The sequence below is a fragment of the Oncorhynchus gorbuscha genome, linkage group LG05 (assembly GCF_021184085.1).
Source record: "Oncorhynchus gorbuscha isolate QuinsamMale2020 ecotype Even-year linkage group LG05, OgorEven_v1.0, whole genome shotgun sequence".
Taxonomy (NCBI): Eukaryota; Metazoa; Chordata; class Actinopteri; order Salmoniformes; family Salmonidae; genus Oncorhynchus; species Oncorhynchus gorbuscha.
In genome coordinates, this window is record NC_060177.1 from 97,360,993 (window position 1) to 97,378,004 (window position 17,012).

Consider the following 17,012-nt stretch of genomic DNA (forward strand, 5'->3'; position numbering starts at 1 on the left):
GGTGGGGTTATATCCTGCCTGTTTGGCCCTGTCCAGGGTTATCGTCGGACGGGGCCACAGTGTCTCCCGACCCCTCCTGTCTCAGCCTCCAGTACTTATGCTACAGTAGTTTATGTGTCGGGGGCTAGGGTCAGTCTGTTATATCTGGAGTATTTCTCCTGTTTTATCCGGTGTCCTGTGTGAATTTAAGTATGCTCTCTTTCTTTCTTTCTTTCTCCCAAAGGACCTGAGACCTAGGACCATGCCTCAAGACTACCTGGCCTGATGACTCCTTGCTGTCCCCAGTCCACCTGGCCGTGCTGCTGCTCCAGTTTCAACTGTTCTGCCTTACTATTAGAGCTTCAACTGTTCTGCCTTACTATTATTCGACCATGCTGGTCATTTATGAACATTTGAACATCTTGGCCATGTTCAAATGTTATAATCTCCACCCGGCACAGCCAGAAGAGGACTGGCCACCCCCCATAGCCTGTTTCCTCTCTAGCTTTCTTCCTAGGTTCTGGCCTTTCTAGGGAGTTTTTCCTAGCCACCGTGCTTCTACACCTGCATTGCTTGCTGTTTGGGGTTTTAGGCTGGGTTTCTGTACAGCACTTTGAGATATCAGCTGATGTAAGAAGGGCTTTATAAAATAAATGTATTTAAAGGAGAGATCAAGCTGATCCTAATTGTTATATGCCTATTTCTATTTTTCTCTGTTAATCAAAAGTGTTGGAAAAACGTGTCAATAGTCAAATGATAGGTTTCTTGATGTTTATAGTATTCTCTTAGGTATGCAATCTGATTTCCGCTGAGGTTATGGATGTGTCACCGCAACCTTTAAGGTCCTCAATGATGTCACCATTGCCCTTGATTTTAAGCAATGTTGTGCTGCTATTTTTATTGACTTGGCCAAAGCTTTTGATACGGTAGACCATTCCATTCTTGTGGGTCGGCAAAGGAGTATTTGTGTCTCTGAGGGGTTTGCTAACTACCTCTCTCAAAGAGTGCAGTGTGTAAAGTCAGAAAATCTGTTCTCTCAACCACTGCCTGTCACCAAGGGAGTACCCCAAGGCTCAATCCAAGGCCCCACACTCTTTTCAATTTACATCAACAACATAGCTCAGGAAGTAGGAAGCTCTCTCATCAATTTATATGTAGATGATACAGTCTTATACTCAGCTGGCCCCTCCCCGGATTTGGTGTTAAATGCTCTACAACAAAGCTTTCTTAGTGTCCAACAAGCTTTCTCTACCCTTAACCTTGTTCTGAACACCTCCAAAACAAAGGTCATGTGGTTTGGTAAGAATAATGCCCCTCTCCCCACAGGTGTGATTACTACCTCTGGTTTAGAGCTTGAGGTAGTTGTTACGGATACAAGTATCCTGTGTGTGTGTGTGTATCCTGTGTTGTTTTCTCTCCTTCTCCCCTCACAGGTGAAAATCATCACTCCCCAATCAGTCACCAATCCAATCATCAATCAGAAGACATACCTCCTCCTGTTTCCTACCCAATCACAGTTCCTTTCCCTTGGTTTAAAAACCCCATCCGTTGTTTGCTCTGGAGCTCAATCTCTCTGTAAATGCCATGTCTGTAGGTCTCTGTGTTTCACTCTCTCTTTGTGTATTAACCTCTTTTGTTTGAGCACCTCCATAGCACTTTGTCATCACCTGTGAGTATTGTTTTTGGTTATGGTGTTTGTTTGTTTGCTGGTGGGAAAAGGGGAAACCAAGACAAGTCGCCCATAGGCATACACTACCCGTAGGTAAACTTTGTTAAATACACTAGTTAGAACTGGGCGGACCACCCTCTGTATTTTTTTGTTAGTTAGCTGTGGTTAAAGTAGGCTAGTCTAGCTTAGGGGTGTTTTTGAATACTTATTGTTTCTTTCCTTGGGTCCAGCTCAGCCCCTTTTCCTGCTCCCCCCATTACTGTGTGTTTATTAATAAACCCTGAGTTTGACGGTAGATTTCAGTTGTCCTGGTTATTTCGTTCACACTTTCACTTTGTCACTATTATAATTTGCCTGAGTTATGTTACGGGTTTCATTACCATCCCCCCTAGACTGTCGGGCCAAAAGGGATTCGTAACATAAGTGGGGGCTCGTCCGGGATTTGTCTTTACTGACACCCATGCCGCTCATGTAGATTGTTGCAGTGGTATAGTTCAGTGTTGACCGTTATAGCTAAGGTAGCATTAGTGTTTGCTATTTTCTTTGAAGTAGTGTAAAATTACTACTTTTGATTTGAAATCCTTTTTGGATAACCCTTCGTGGGATTTAATGACCTTGGCTGACCATTATTCAGTATCGATTCCACAGAATGTAGTTAAGTCAGAGGTTAAAAAGCTGGTGGTAAATGTATTGTTGGAAGAGCAGGTGCTTGTGTTACCGCTGCCTGAGCCTACTACCCCTGTAGCGGATGTTGCTGCTCCTGTAAGCCCATTGGTGTCTGATAATGAGGGTGAGGCTAAAACACCAGCCACATTGTCCCATTTTGATCCACTCTCCCCACTGTCAAACGGTGATGCCAGGAGGGATGTCTGTTTAGCACAGTTCCAACTGGAGGCGGAAGAGAGCCCAAATTAGGCGAGAGAGTCTCCAGTTGGAGATGTGTAAAATTGAGGCAGAAAAAGAACGAGAACAGCGGCAGTTAGATTTGGAGATGTGTAAAATTGAGGCAGATAAAGAACAGCGGCAGATGACGTTTAAAATGCGCCAGGTGGAACTGGAGACAGCGAGGCTAGCCTCCGGTCCTGCTGTCACTGTTAGTGAGTCGTCCTCACCTGCTGTGTCCTCAAACACGTTTGACATTAGTAGGCAGATTGCCTTAGTACCTTTGTTCAGAGAGTCGGGAGGTTGACTCTATTTTTGTGTATTTGAGCGTATAGCCGTAGCATTGAAATGGCCTGAAGAGGTATGGTGCCTATTACTTCAGTGTAAATTAACTGGTAAAGCCCAAGAGGTTTTGTCAGCGCTACCTCTGGAGGACAGTTTGAATTATGAAGTGGTCAAAGCTACTGTTCTTCGTGCCCATGAGCTTGTGCCTGAGGCATACCGACAGAGATTTAGGTCTCATAGAAAGTCTTCTAGTAAGACTTATGTGGAATTTGCTAGAGACAAGGGAAATCTGGTTGATAAATGGCACGCTGCTAGTAAGGTAACTGATTTCAACTCTCTCCGTGAGTTAATCTTGTTGGAAGAGTTTAAAAATTGCTTACCCGAACGCATTGTAGTTTACCTAAACGAACAGAAAGTATCCTCCCTGGCAGAAGCATCTGTGTTGGCAGACGAGTTTGTGTTGACGCACAAGAGTGTGTTTTCGGCTCAAACTGAGAGTAGAGCCACTGAGTTTCCTACTTTTAGCCCTAGTCGGCCAGCAGTAGTATATCAAGCACGCCAGAAGAATGAGCGTCCCTGTTTCTATTGTCATAAAGTGGGACATATGATTAATGATTGCTTCATGCTTAAACGCAAACAACGGATGCCTCTTCGTGCCAAGCCGCCAACAGGTGTTGGTATAATTTGTACGGTTGTGAGGTCTGCAACAAAACAGGTGCCTCGGGGTAACTGTAGTTTGAAAGTCTCAGTCCCCGACCGCAGTTATGAACTTCATTTGAACTTCATTCATTTGAGGGATTTGTGTCCCTAACGAATGACGAAGCGTCTCAGCGTCCGGTTAAAATCCTTAGAGATACTGGTGCGGAGCAGTCGTTTATATTGTCTGATGTGTTGCCCTTATCCGATGATACATACTGTGGTTACAGTGTGTTAGTGCAGGGTATTGAAATGGGTTTTGTCCCAGTGCCATTGCACTTTGTGAAAGTACACTCTGAGTTAATCAGTGGAATATTCAGAGTGGGGGTTTGTCCTCTGACAAATCAACTGTACATTTCGGTGTTCCTCAAGGTTCCGTTTTAGGACCACTATTGTTTTCACTATACATTTTACCTCTTGGGGATGTTATTCGAAAACATAATGTTAACTTTCACTGCTATGCGGATGACACACAGCTGTACATTTCAATGAAACATGGTGAAGCCCCAAAATTGTCCTCGCTAGAAGCATGTGTTTCAGACATAAGGAAGTGGATGGCTGCAAACGTTCTACTATTAAACTTGGACAAAACAGAGATGCTTGTTCTAGGTCCCAAGAAACAAAGAGATCTTCTGTTGAATCTGACAATTAATCTTAATGGTTGTACAGTCGTCTCAAATAAAACTGTGAAGGACCTCTGCGTTACTCTGGACCCTGATCTCTCTTTTGAAGAACATATCAAGACCATTTCGAGGACAGCTTTTTTCCATCTACGTAATATTGCAAAAATCAGAAACTTTCTGTCCAAAAATGATGCAGAAAAATGAATCCATGCTTTTGTCACTTCTAGGTTAGACTACTGCAATGCTCTACTTTCCGGCTACCCGGATAAAGCACTAAATAAACTTCAGTTAGTGCTAAATACAGCTGCTAGAATCCTTTGATCATATTACTCCAGTGCTAGCCTCTCTACACTGGCTTCCTGTCAAAGCAAGGGCTGATTTTAAGGTTTTACTGCTAACCTACAAAGCATTACATGGGCTTGCTCCTACCTATCTCTCTGATTTGGTCCTGCCGTACATACCTACACGTACGCTACGGTCACAAGACGCAGGCCTCCTAATTGTCCCTAGAATTTCTAAGCAAACAGCTGGAGGCAGGGCTTTCTCCTATAGAGCTCCATTGTTATGGAACGGTCTGCCTACCCATGTCAGAGAAGCAAACTCTGTCTCAACCTTTGAGTCTTTACTGAAGACTCATCTCTTAAGTAGGTCATATGATTGAGTGTAGTCTGGCCCAGGAGTGGGAAGGTGAACGGAAAAGCTCTGGAGCAACGAACCGCCCTTGCTGTCTCTGCCTGGCCGGTTCTCCTCTTTCCACTGGGATTCTCTGCCTCGGACCCTATTACAGGGGCTGAGTCACTGGCTTACTGGGGATCTCTCATGCCGTCCCTGCAGGGGGTGCGTCACCTGAGTGGGTTGATTCACTGTTGTGGTCATCCTGTCTGGGTTGGCGCCCCGCCCTTGGGTTGTGCCGTGGAGGAGATCGTTGTGGGCTATACTCAGCCTTGTCTCAGGATGGTAAGTTGGTGGTTGAAGATATCCCTCTTGTGGTGTGGGGGCTGTGCTTTGGCAAAGTGGGTGGGGTTATATCCTTCCTGTTTGGCCCTGTCCGGGGGTGTCCTCGGATGGGGCCACAGTGTCTCCTGTCCCCTCCTGTCTCAGCCTCCAGTATTTATGCTGCAGTAGTTTGTGTCGGGGGGCTAGGGTCAGTTTGTTATATCTGGAGTACTTCTCCTGTCCTATTCGGTGTCCTGTGTGAATCTAAGTGTGCGTTCTCTAATTCTCTCCTTCTTTCTTTCTCTCTCTCGGAGGACCTGAGCCCTAGGACCGTGCCCCAGGACTACCTGACGTGATGACTCCTTGCTGTCCCTGGTCCACCTGACTGTGCTGCTGCTCCAGTTTCAACTGTTCTGCCTTGTTATTATTCGGCCATGCTGGTCATTTATGAACATTTGAACATCTTGGCCATGTTCTGTTATAATCTCTACCCGGCACAGCCAGAAGAGGACTGGCCACCCCACATAGCCTGGTTCCTCTCTAGGTTTCTTCCTAGGTTTTGGCCTTTCTAGGGAGTTTTTCCTAGCCACTGTGCTTCTACACCTGCATTGCTTGCTGTTTGGGGTTTTAGGCTGGGTTTCTGTACAGCACTTTGAGATATCAGCTGATGTACGAAGGGCTATATAAATAAATTTGATTTGATTTTGATTTGGGTACGTCCTATGTTGCCAGTGAAAGGTGTGACCTTTATAATGGGTAACGATATTGCCGGAGGAAAAGTAGTACCCGTATTGGATAAAAGTGACCACTCTCTCTCGAATGAGCTGGCACAGAGTTATCCACATGTGTTCCCCGCTTGTGCTGTCTCTCGTGCTCAGGCACTACAAGAGGGTGACGTGATAGATTTGTCGAACACTGTTCTGTTCAAAGAGGTTGATCAAGAGGATGGATTGTGTGATGCCTCTGAGAAGCTGATCAACTCTGACAAACAGCCCAGGAAAGAATCAAAGAACGTTGAACTTATTGCTGATGCAATACAGTTACCAGTCACTCGTGAGCAGCTGATTGCTAATCAAAAGGTTGACAATAAGCTTGCTAAATGTTTTTCTAGTGTTGTCACATTGGAAGATGTGAAGAAGAAGAATGTGGCTTACTTCATTGATGGTAATCCCCTCATGCGTAAATGGAAATCCCATGTTGACGCGGATGGAGATTGGAATGCTGTTTACCAAATAGTGATTCCTAAAGCCTTTCAACAAAATGTGTTATCCCTTGCTCATGATCACCAGTGGTCTGGTCATTTAGGAATCACAGAAACTTATGATCGGATCCTTCAACATTTCTTTTGGCCGGGTTTAAAACAAGATGTGGCTCAGTTCTGTCGGACATGCCACACATGTCAGATAACAGGAAAACCAAATCAGGTTATTCCTCCCGCTCCTCTTTGTCCCATACCTGTCATAGGTGAACCATTCGAGCATGTGGTGGTTGATTGTGTCGGACCGTTACCGAAGACAAAATCGGGTAACCAGTTTTTGTTAACGATTATGTGTATGGCTTCAAGATACCCCGAGGCCATTCCTCTGCGAAGGATTACAGCCCCGGTAGTGAGTAAAGCCTTAATAAAATTCTTCACGACATTCGGGTTACCTAAGGTGATACAAAGCGATCAAAGTACCAATTTCCTATCCAAGCTCTTCAAGCAGGTGTTAAAATCCTTATCAATTACGCACCGTGTGTCAAGCGCCTATCACCCAGAGTCTCAGGGTGCGCTTGAAAGATGGCATCAGACACTGAAGTCTATGCTACGTAAATATTGTTTGGAATATGAAAAAGATGGGGATGAGGGAGTTCCTCTAGTTTTGTTTGCTGCTTGTGAAACTGTGCAGGAGTCCCTATGTTTCAGCCCGGCTGAACAGTTCTTGTCCCAAGAGTTGTGTACAGGAGACGAGAATGGGTTGGACTACGTTAGTCGCTTTCGTGAGCGCCTACACCAAGCTTGTGCTCTCGCAAAGGAAGCTCTGTCTTCCTCACAGAGGAGCATGAAAAGACACTATGATAAAGAGGCTGTTTCTCGCCCACTACAGCCAGGTGACCAAGTACTGGTGTTATTACCTGTTCCAGGATCTTCACTGTCAGCTCGTTTCTCTGGTCCTTATTTAATTTAAAAGAAAATAAGTGAAACTGACTGTGCTTCAAACTCCTGATAGACAACGCCAATCTCGTGTGGGTCACATTAACATGTTGAAAGCTTACCACACCCGACCCATCACACCGTTAGATAGTTCAAAAACAGAGTAAGGTACTGCTGTCTCCTCTGCTACTACTGCTATGCTAGTGGACTGTCATATTGATGATGTTGATGGATTGGAATTGTGCAATACTCAGCAGCAGTGTGTTACATTGCCCAACTCAGAAATGCTGCTGTCTATCCAATCCGGTCTGGTTCATTTAACGGATGGACAGGCCGACGATATTGTGAGGCTACTACACAGTTTTCCATGTCTCTTTAATGACGTTCCTACTCGCACAAACGTGTTGGAACATGACATTAATGTTGGAAATGCTACACCTATCAAGCAACACCCATATCGTATCAACGCTTCAAAGAGGAAGATAATGAGGGATGAGGTGAAAAATTTGTTGGAGAATGACCTGGCTAAGCCAAGTTCCAGCCCTTGGAGTTCTCCTTGCATTCTGGTTCCTAAACCTGATGGTACGTCCAGATTATGTACGGATTATCGAAAGGTAAATTCTGTCACTATTTGAATTTGCATGAGTTATGTTACGGGTATCATTACCATCCCCCCTAGACTGTCGGGCCAAAATGGATTCGTAACAGTAGTCAACACATACAAATACTTGGGAGTATGACTAGACTGTACACTGTCCTTCTCTAAGCACATATCAAAGCTGCAGGCTAAAGTTAAATCTAGACTTGGTTTCCTCTATCATAATCGCTCCTCCTTACATTTCACCCCAGCTGCCAAACTAACAATGATTCAGATGACCATGCTAGATTACGGAGACATAATTTATAAATTGGCAGGTAAGGGTGATCAGATTTGCCACCAATGCTCCTTATAGGACACATCACTGCATTCTATACTCCTCTGTAAACTGGTCATCTCTGTATACCCGTCGCAAGACCCACTGGTTGATGCTTATTTATAAAACCCTCTTAGGCCTCACGCCCCCCATCTGAGATATCTACTGCAGCCCTGATCCTCCACATACAACACCCATTCTGCCAGTCACATTCTGGTCCCCAAAGCACACACATCCCTGGGTTGCTCCACTTTTCAGTCCGCTACAGCTAGCGACTGGAACGAGCTGCAACAAACACTCAAACTGGATAGTTTGATCTCAATCTCTTCATTCAAAGAATCAATCATGGACACTCTTACTGACAGTTGTGGCTGCTTTGCGTGATGTATTGTTGTCTCGACCTTCTTGCCCTTTGTGCTGTTGTCTGTGCTCATGTTTTGTGCTGCTACCATTTTGTATTGCCGCCATGTTGCTACTATGCTTCCCTCTATTTAGAGTCAGTCTACGCCCCCCCCTAGAGGAATGACTCCCCTCTCTTTAGTCAGTCTAACCCCCCCTAGAGGACTGACTCCCCTCTCATTACAGTCAGTCTAACCCCCCTAGAGGAATGACTCCCCTCTCATTACAGTCAGTCTAACCCCCCTAGAGGAATGACTCCCCTCTCATTACAGTCAGTCTAACCCCCCTAGAGGAATGACTCCCCTCTCTTTAGTCAGTCTAACCCCCCTAGAGGAATGACTCCCCTCTCATTACAGTCAGTCTAACCCCCTAGAGGAATGACTCCCATCTCTTTAGTCAGTCTAACCCCCCTAGAGGACTGACTCCCTCTCATTACAGTCAGTCTAACCCCCTAGAGGAATGTCTCCCCTCTCTTTAGTCAGTCTAACCCCCTAGAGGAATGACTCTCCTCTATTTAGAGTCAGTCTAACCCCCCTAGAGGAATGACTCCCCTCTATTTACAGTCAGTCTAAACCCCCCTAGAGGAATGACTCCCCTCTATTTAGAGTCAGTCTAACCCCAGGCTCTCCACGTATTGTATTAATGGGGACCAGGTTTAGTCTAACCTTTGTCGTGACCCAAGCACAGTGTACCTAACCTTCTCCAGAGGTTAGATATTTGCCTGATGCGTGGTAGAATTCTGGTCTAGGGGAAGTTCCCCAAAATGGCAGTGACCGGGTTGGGTGCTACCAGCTGTATTACACAGATGTGAGAATGCCTCAAGAAATGGGGTCCCAGAGGCCACTCAAAGATTGGCATGACAAAACATGTGTCCCACAGTCGCTGGACTCCGGTGGCATCTCAAACACTTGGGGTCAACTTTTGGGTATATTTTTGACAATCTGTCACTTGAGTAATGGACACGATGCAAAACCTTAAACTGAATTAGCCCATGCCTTATGTAAAACGATGATGTGTGGATACGCTCAACTTTGTTACCATATATCATCGGGTAGCTTGCCACCTATGTCTTGCTCCATGCAGATTTTGTATTTGCAAAGGAAGGTGGCTTAATGTTCTGTATTATGTCATATAATCTAGAGATTGTGATTGTGCCCTTCAGATATGGGTTAATATCTAAGCACCTCTAGACTGGACACTTAGTAGGCTTGAGTGTAAATTATATATATATATAACTCACACACACAAAGTGTGAGACACACACACACACACAAACCCGTGCCATCCACCACCAAGCACCAGGGCAGACCAACCAGTCAAATAGTAAAGAATAATACACATGGTCCTTTGGGAGTATAAACTTGTATGTATTAAACATGCTCACAGTATGTTAGTAGGGTATCCTAATAAGGCATGGAAAGAGCGCTCAGCCCTAGCCTTAGGTAGCGACTAGGCTAATTATTACCGCACCACCTAGCACCGTCGCTGTACAGCCGCAGCTAGTTGGTAAAAGCTAATTGTGCCATGTACTGTAAATAAAATACTATTCAAACTATATTGTCCTTGTGAAAACATGTCACCCTATACATATCATCATTGTTCAGAACGTTAAGTTACTGGATGAATAATTGTAATTTTGGGGGGCAGCGGGCACGTTTCTAATCAAGATATGAATTCACTAGTTGGTCCTTGTTCGCGTTAGCACGGCTAGTGCAGGGTCACAGTATGAGACCACAATGGCTAGTTAATATTATGTCGCCAGTCCTCCTGTGGATGTAGGTGCGCGACAATGTATTCTTTGGTCTTGGTTGGGTCTAAGTATGTCTTCTGCTCGCCAGAGAGAGTAGTGATCTTCTGTACAGCTGGGTAAAGAATGCCGAACTTGGTGTTACGACAGCGGTGTAGGAGCCCCCTCACCTCGTTAAAGGCTGACCTCCTCTTCATGACTGCCGCCATGTAGTCGGGGTAAATGCCAATATTCTGGCTGTCGTGGGTGATGGGAGCCGCTGGCTGTCGTGGGTGATGGGAGCCGCTGGCTGTCGTGGGTGATGGGAGCCGCTGGCTGTCGTGGGTGATGGGAGCCGCTGGCTGTCGTGGGTGATGGGAGCCGCTGGCTGTCGTGGGTGATGGGAGCCACTGGCTGTCGTGGGTGATGGGAGCCACTGGCTGTCGTGGGTGATGGGAGCCACTGGCTGTCGTGGGTGATGGGAGCCGCTGGCTGTCGTGGGTGATGGGAGCCGCTGGCTGTCGTGGGTGATGGGAGCCGCTGGCTGTCGTGGGTGATGGGAGCCGCTCGCGCTGCCTTACAGAAGAAACTACTATGGGTCTGGATGGCTCCCCATTCTTCTGTGTGGACTGTATGCTTATGTGCGCACGGTCAAGGGTGGGGGTGTAATCGAGGCCCCGTTCCCCGGGCGCTGTCTCTTCTCAAGGTCCTCAACCTTGGAAGTGAGTTTGATGACATCTAATGATAGCTGGGTGACTTCCTCTTCCAGTGTCACCACTTTGTCGGAGTAAATATTTGCGCTATTCAGGCAGGTGTCATGTCTCGCCAAGTCGATCTTTATGTTGACCTCCGTGGCGAGAATAACTATTTGTGCGGATAGGTCAGTGGATAGTGACTCCACCTTAGCCAGCACAGTCTGTTCAGATTTCATGATAGCCACCATTACCATGGCTAGGTCGGGGGATCCGAGTCTGTGTCAGGTGAACCCAAGGCTTCAGCAGAGGCCTGCTCCTTTGTGGCCGTTGTTGTTTCGACATTTTACGATTAAAAGGCCAACATTTTCAGAAAAAAAGCCAGATTAATAAATGTTACAAAATTAACACCGTGGGTGTCACGACTTCGGCTGAGGTCGGCTCCTCTCCTTGTTTGGGCGGCGTTAGGCTGTCGACGTCACCGGCTTTCTAGTCATCACGATCCATTTTTCCTTTTGTTTTGTCTTGATTATGCTGATTTCTATTCCCTTATTATGTTCCTTATTTAACCTCTCGTCTACCTTTCTGTTTTGTCCATGATTGTTTTGTGTTACTGTGTGTGTTGGAGGGTTTTCTCGATACGTGATGTTTCCTTGTTGTTGATATTCCGTTTTTTTTGTATTAATGTTTTGAGTAAAGACTTGTGTTTTTCCTCAAACCTGTGTCCTGCGCCTGACTCCGACAACGAGCCCAGCACATTGTTACAGTGGGGGAGGTGATGGTCAAGTATTAATAGAAATTGTTCGGAGCGCATCTTCATATGTTGCTGGTCACAGCTAATTCTGTAGAAAATAGTAAATTAACAGTTGAACTCAGTAAATAACGATTGAAATCGGATTCCTCTGGAGTCGCCAGACACTAAGGAGCTCGTTAAGAACCAAACACTGTTCACCAGGACTCAGGAATGAAGAACACATTTCAAGCTGCATTTTGATTAAAGCCTTAAATCAACGAAACAGGAAATAATGATCTGGGTTCAGAGAGTGGCATGGAGCAGAGCTCTGACAGACTGGATGTTTATTTCCAGGGACGACCCATGGACCACCCATGGACCACCCATGGACATGACCAAGTCGCTTTGCGTCTGCTAAATGGCATATATTAATTGCCACAATGTATTCAGATCTATCTTATTAGCATTGGTTCTGGATAGTTTTTAATTACTCAAACTTTTAGCGTCACAATTCTTCTATGCCCCTGCATGATCCCCCACCTCTAATCTCCTTACTGAAACTATTTCCCTGATAAACAGACACAATATACACTTTATATACATCAGTATGTGGACACCCCATCATACACTATATACAGTTGAAGTGTATATATAGTGTGTGTGTACAGTTGAAGTCAGACGTTTACATACACCTTAGCCAAATACATTTAAACTTAGTTTTTCACAATTCCTGACATTTAATCCTAGTAAAAATTCCCTGTTTTAGGTCAGTTAGGATTACCACTTTATTTTAAGAATGTGAAATGTCAGAATAATAGCAGAGATAATTATTTAGACCACACAAGCTCACAGAGCAGGACTGTCGAGTGCTGAAGCACCTAGTGATTAAAAATAGTCTGTCCTCAGTTGCAACACTCACTACCGATTTCCAAACTACCTCTGGAAGCAACGTCAGCACAAGAACTGTTCGTCAGGAGCTTTATGAAATGGGTTTCCATTGCCAAGCAGCCGCACACAAGCCTAAGATCACCATGAGCAATGCCAAGCATCGGCTGGAGTGATGTGAAGCTCACGGCCATTAGACTCTGGAGCAGTGGAAACACGATCTCTTGAGTGATGAATCACGCTTAACCATCTGGCCGTCCGACGGATTTAACAGATGCCAGGATAAGGCTACCTGGCCCAATGCATAGTGCCAACTGTAAAGCAGTTTGGTCATGTGTATTTCCCTCCAACACAGAGGTTATATTTCTCTGCTCTTCAAAGGGATATCTGAGCGGAAGGGAGTCTGAATTATCAGACAGCTCTATAGGGTATCTCTGTCTCCCTACTAGACTAGACGATGTCCGAGACCAAACTTACTGATGTGCAGATTTTGTATCCGACTCCGAAGTCGAAGCGACACTGTTCATCCATGGAGTAGTTGATCCCTGGCAGCTCCGGCAGCTGGGGCCAGTCGTGTTTGAACGGGTCGTCCAGGAGACAGTCATACGAACTATGAGACACAAGAAGAGTTTCATTTCATTTTCAGAAATGTTGTTAAATTAATTTATTGTTTAACACTTGAACCGCTGTGACTCGAGGGACTGCCCCAAGCTAAGGAGCAGAGTCATTCTGACTGCAACACTCTAAACGCATTCATGAAGGTGTTCGGTAACATTAGAATAGAATTTTATTTTAATGTAAAAAAAACAACTGTTCAATAAATTGTGTGTGTGTTGGAACAAGGTAACAAAGATGCACAGTAAGCAAAATGTGAGGTCAAATAATGAAAACGGCACCGGTGGGTCGGCCCAATTGAGGTAGTATGTACATGAATGTATAGTTAAAGTGACTATGCATATATGATAAACAGAGGAGCAGCAGCGTAAAAAGAGGAGTTGGGGGGGGGGTACACAATGCAAATAGTCCAGGTAGCCATTTGATTAGATGTTCAGGAGTCTTATGACTTGGGGGTAAAAACTGTTGAGAAGCCTCTTGGTCCTAGACTTGGCACTCCGGTACCACTTGCCATGCGATAGCAGAGAGAACAGTCTATGACTAGGGTGGCGGGGGTCTTTGACAATTTTTAGGGCCTTCCTCTGACACCGCCTGGTGTAGAGGTCCAAGATGGCAGGAAGCTTGGCCCCAGTGATGTACTGGGCCGTACACACTACCCTCTGTAGTGCCTTGCAGTCGAAGGCCAAAGCAGTTGCTGTACCAGGCAGTGATGTTGCAGCTGTAGAACCTTTTGAGGATCTCAGGACCCATGCAAATCTTTTTAGTTCCTGAGGGGGAAATAGGCTTTGTCGTGCCCTCTTTGTATTTGTTTGGAATATGATTAATTTCAGAGAGACAAATTATCAGTTTTTTTTAGCAAAATGCTGTACATCTGCCTCCCTCTCAGATAAATAAGTAATACTGCTAGGTTTTACCAATGACTGTATCTATGATTGGACAAAGCCATTGATCAGGTGACACCATGCAATAGATGCTAAAAGATCCAAATATGATGCAATCTGATGCAATCTCTATTGCACTCAACACTCCCTTTCCCACTAGGACAAAAGGAACACCTATGTGAGAATGCTATTCATTGACTACAGCTCAGCGTTCAACACAATAGTGCCCTCAAAGCTCATCACTAAGTTAAGGACCCTGGGATAAAACACCTCCCTCTGAAACTGGATCCTGGATTTCCTCACGGGCCACCCCCCAGGTGGTAAGCGTTGGTAACAACACATCCGCCACGCTGATCCTCAACACTGGGGCTCCTCAGAGGTGTGTGCTCAGTCCTCTCCTGTACTCCCTGTTCACTCATGACTGCATGGCCAGGCAATACTCCAACACCATTAAGTTTGCCAATGACACAACAGTGGTAGGCCTGATCACCGACAACGACAAGACAGTCTATAGGAAGGAGGTCAGAGACCTGGTCGTGTGGTGCCAGGACAAAGGAGATGATTGTGGACTACAGGAAAAAGAGGACCGAGCACATCCCCATTCTCATCGATGGGGCTGTAGTGGAGCAGGTTGAGAGCTACAAGTTCCTTGGTGTCCACATCACCAACAAACTAACATGGTCCAAGCACACCAAGACAGTCGTGAAGAGGGCACGACAAAATATTTTCCCCCCTCGAGAGACTAAAAAGATATGACATGAGTCCTCAGATCATAAAAAAGGTTCTATAGCTGCACCATCGAGAGCATCCGGTTGCATCACTGCCTGGTATGGCAACTGCTCGGCCTCCGACCGCAAGGCACTACAGAGGGTAGTGAGTATGGCCCAGTACATCACTGGGGCAAAACTTTCTGCCATCCAGGACCACTCTTCCAGGCGGTGTCAGAAGGCCCTAAAAATTGCCAAAGACTCCAGCCACCCTAGTCATAGACTGTCCTCTCTGCTACCGCACGGCAAGTCTAGGTCCAAGAGGCTTCTTAACAGTTTCTACCCCCAAGCCATATAACACCTGAACAGCTAATCAAAGGGCTACCCAGACCCCTCTCTTACGCAGCTTCTACTCTCCGTTTATTATCTATGCATAGTCACTAACTCTACCTCCATGTACATATTACCTCAATTACCCCGATTAACCGGTGCCCCCGCACATTGACTCTGTACCGGTACCCCCTGTATATAGCCTCCACATTGACTCTGTACCGGTACCCCCTGTATATAGCCTCCACATTGACTCTGTACCGGTACCCCCTGTATATAGCCTCCACATTGACTCTGTACCGGTACCCCCTGTATATAGCCTCCACATTGACTCTGTACCGGTACCCCCTGTATATAGCCTCCACATTGACTCTGTACCGGTACCCCCTGTATATAGCCTCCACATTGACTCTGTACCGGTACCCCCTGTATATAGCCTCCACATTGACTCTGTACCGGTACCCCCTGTATATAGCCTAGCTATTGTTATTTTACTGCTGATGTTTAATTATTTGTTACTTATATATTTTTTACTTAATCCTTGTTTTTAGTAAAACTTCTTAAAGCATTGTTGGTTAAGGGCTTGGAAGTAAGCATTTCACTCTAGGCAGAGTTACAGAGAAAAAGCCATATCTCAGACTGGCCAATAAAGATAAAAGAATAAGATAGGCAAAAGAACACAAACTGGACAGAGGAACTCAGCCTAGAAGGCCAGCATCCTTGAGTCGCTTCTTCACTGTTGACGTTGAGACTGGTGATTTGCGGGTCCTATTTAATGAAGCTGCCAGTTGAGGACTTGTGAGGTGACTTGTAATGGTAATACTGTAAGTCTCAGAGTACAGTCCCATGTTAGTACCGTAAACTTTCAGAAGATTACAGTATTGTGGTCATTTGTAAAATCTTAGTAGAGTACAGTACCATGATAGTCTTGCACTTTTCCTACAAGCACAGAATTTGCTGATAACTGTTTTGAGGAAAATCCAACTTACTACAACTGTGATATGTGGTTGTCTGACCTTAAGAAGATGTTTCAGTAACAGTAAAGTAATAGTATTAGTTATAATAACAGCAATAGTAAAAGTATCAGTTATAGTAAGAGTAAAGTAATAGTATTGTTTTAATAACAGTAAAGTAATAGTATTAGTTTCAGTAACAGTAAAGTAATAGTATTAGTTTCAGTAACAGTAAAGTAATAGTATTAGTTTCAGTAACAGTAAAGTAATAGTATTAGTTTCAGTAACAGTAAAGTAATAGTATTAGTTTCAGTAACAGTAAAGTAATAGTATTCGTTTCAGTAACAGTAAAGTAATAGTATTAGTTTCAGTAACAGTAAAGTAATAGTATTAGTTTCAGTAACAGTAAAGTAATAGTATTAGTTTCAGTAACAGTAAAGTAATAGTATTAGTTTCAGTAACAGTAAAGTAATAGTAATAGTATTAGTTATAATAACAGCAATGGTAAATGTATCAGTTTTAGTAAGAGTAAAGTAATAGTATTAGTTTCAGTAACAGTAAAGTAATAGTATTAGTTTCAGTAACAGTAAAGTAATAGTATTAGTTTCAGTAACAGTAAAGTAATAGTATTAGTTTCAGTAACAGTAAAGTAATAGTATTAGTTTCAGTAACAGTAAAGTAATAGTATTAGTTTCAGTAACAGTAAAGTAATAGTATTAGTTTCAGTAACAGTAAAGTAATAGTATTAGTTATAATAACAGTAAAGTAATAGTATTAGTTTCAGTAACAGTAAAGTAATAGTATTAGTTTCAGTAACAGTAAAGTAATAGTATTAGTTATAATAACAGTAAAGTAATAGTATTAGTTTCAGTAACAGTAAAGTAATAGTATTAGTTTCAGTAACAGTAAAATAATAGTATTAGTTATAATAACAGCAATAGTAAAAGTATCAGTTTTAGTAAGAGTAAAGTAA

General features: G+C 44.3%; 1 protein-coding gene across 1 annotated transcript in view; it reads right to left on the minus strand.

The window, feature by feature from the left end:
* adamts3 (ADAM metallopeptidase with thrombospondin type 1 motif, 3) overlaps positions 1 to 17,012 on the minus strand; it is a 210,783-nt gene that overhangs the window by 87,938 nt on the left and 105,833 nt on the right. The window contains exon 11 of the mRNA XM_046348366.1: positions 13,031 to 13,163. Coding sequence (XP_046204322.1) covers positions 13,031 to 13,163 — 133 coding nt within the window. The remainder of the gene's footprint in view (positions 1 to 13,030; positions 13,164 to 17,012) is intronic.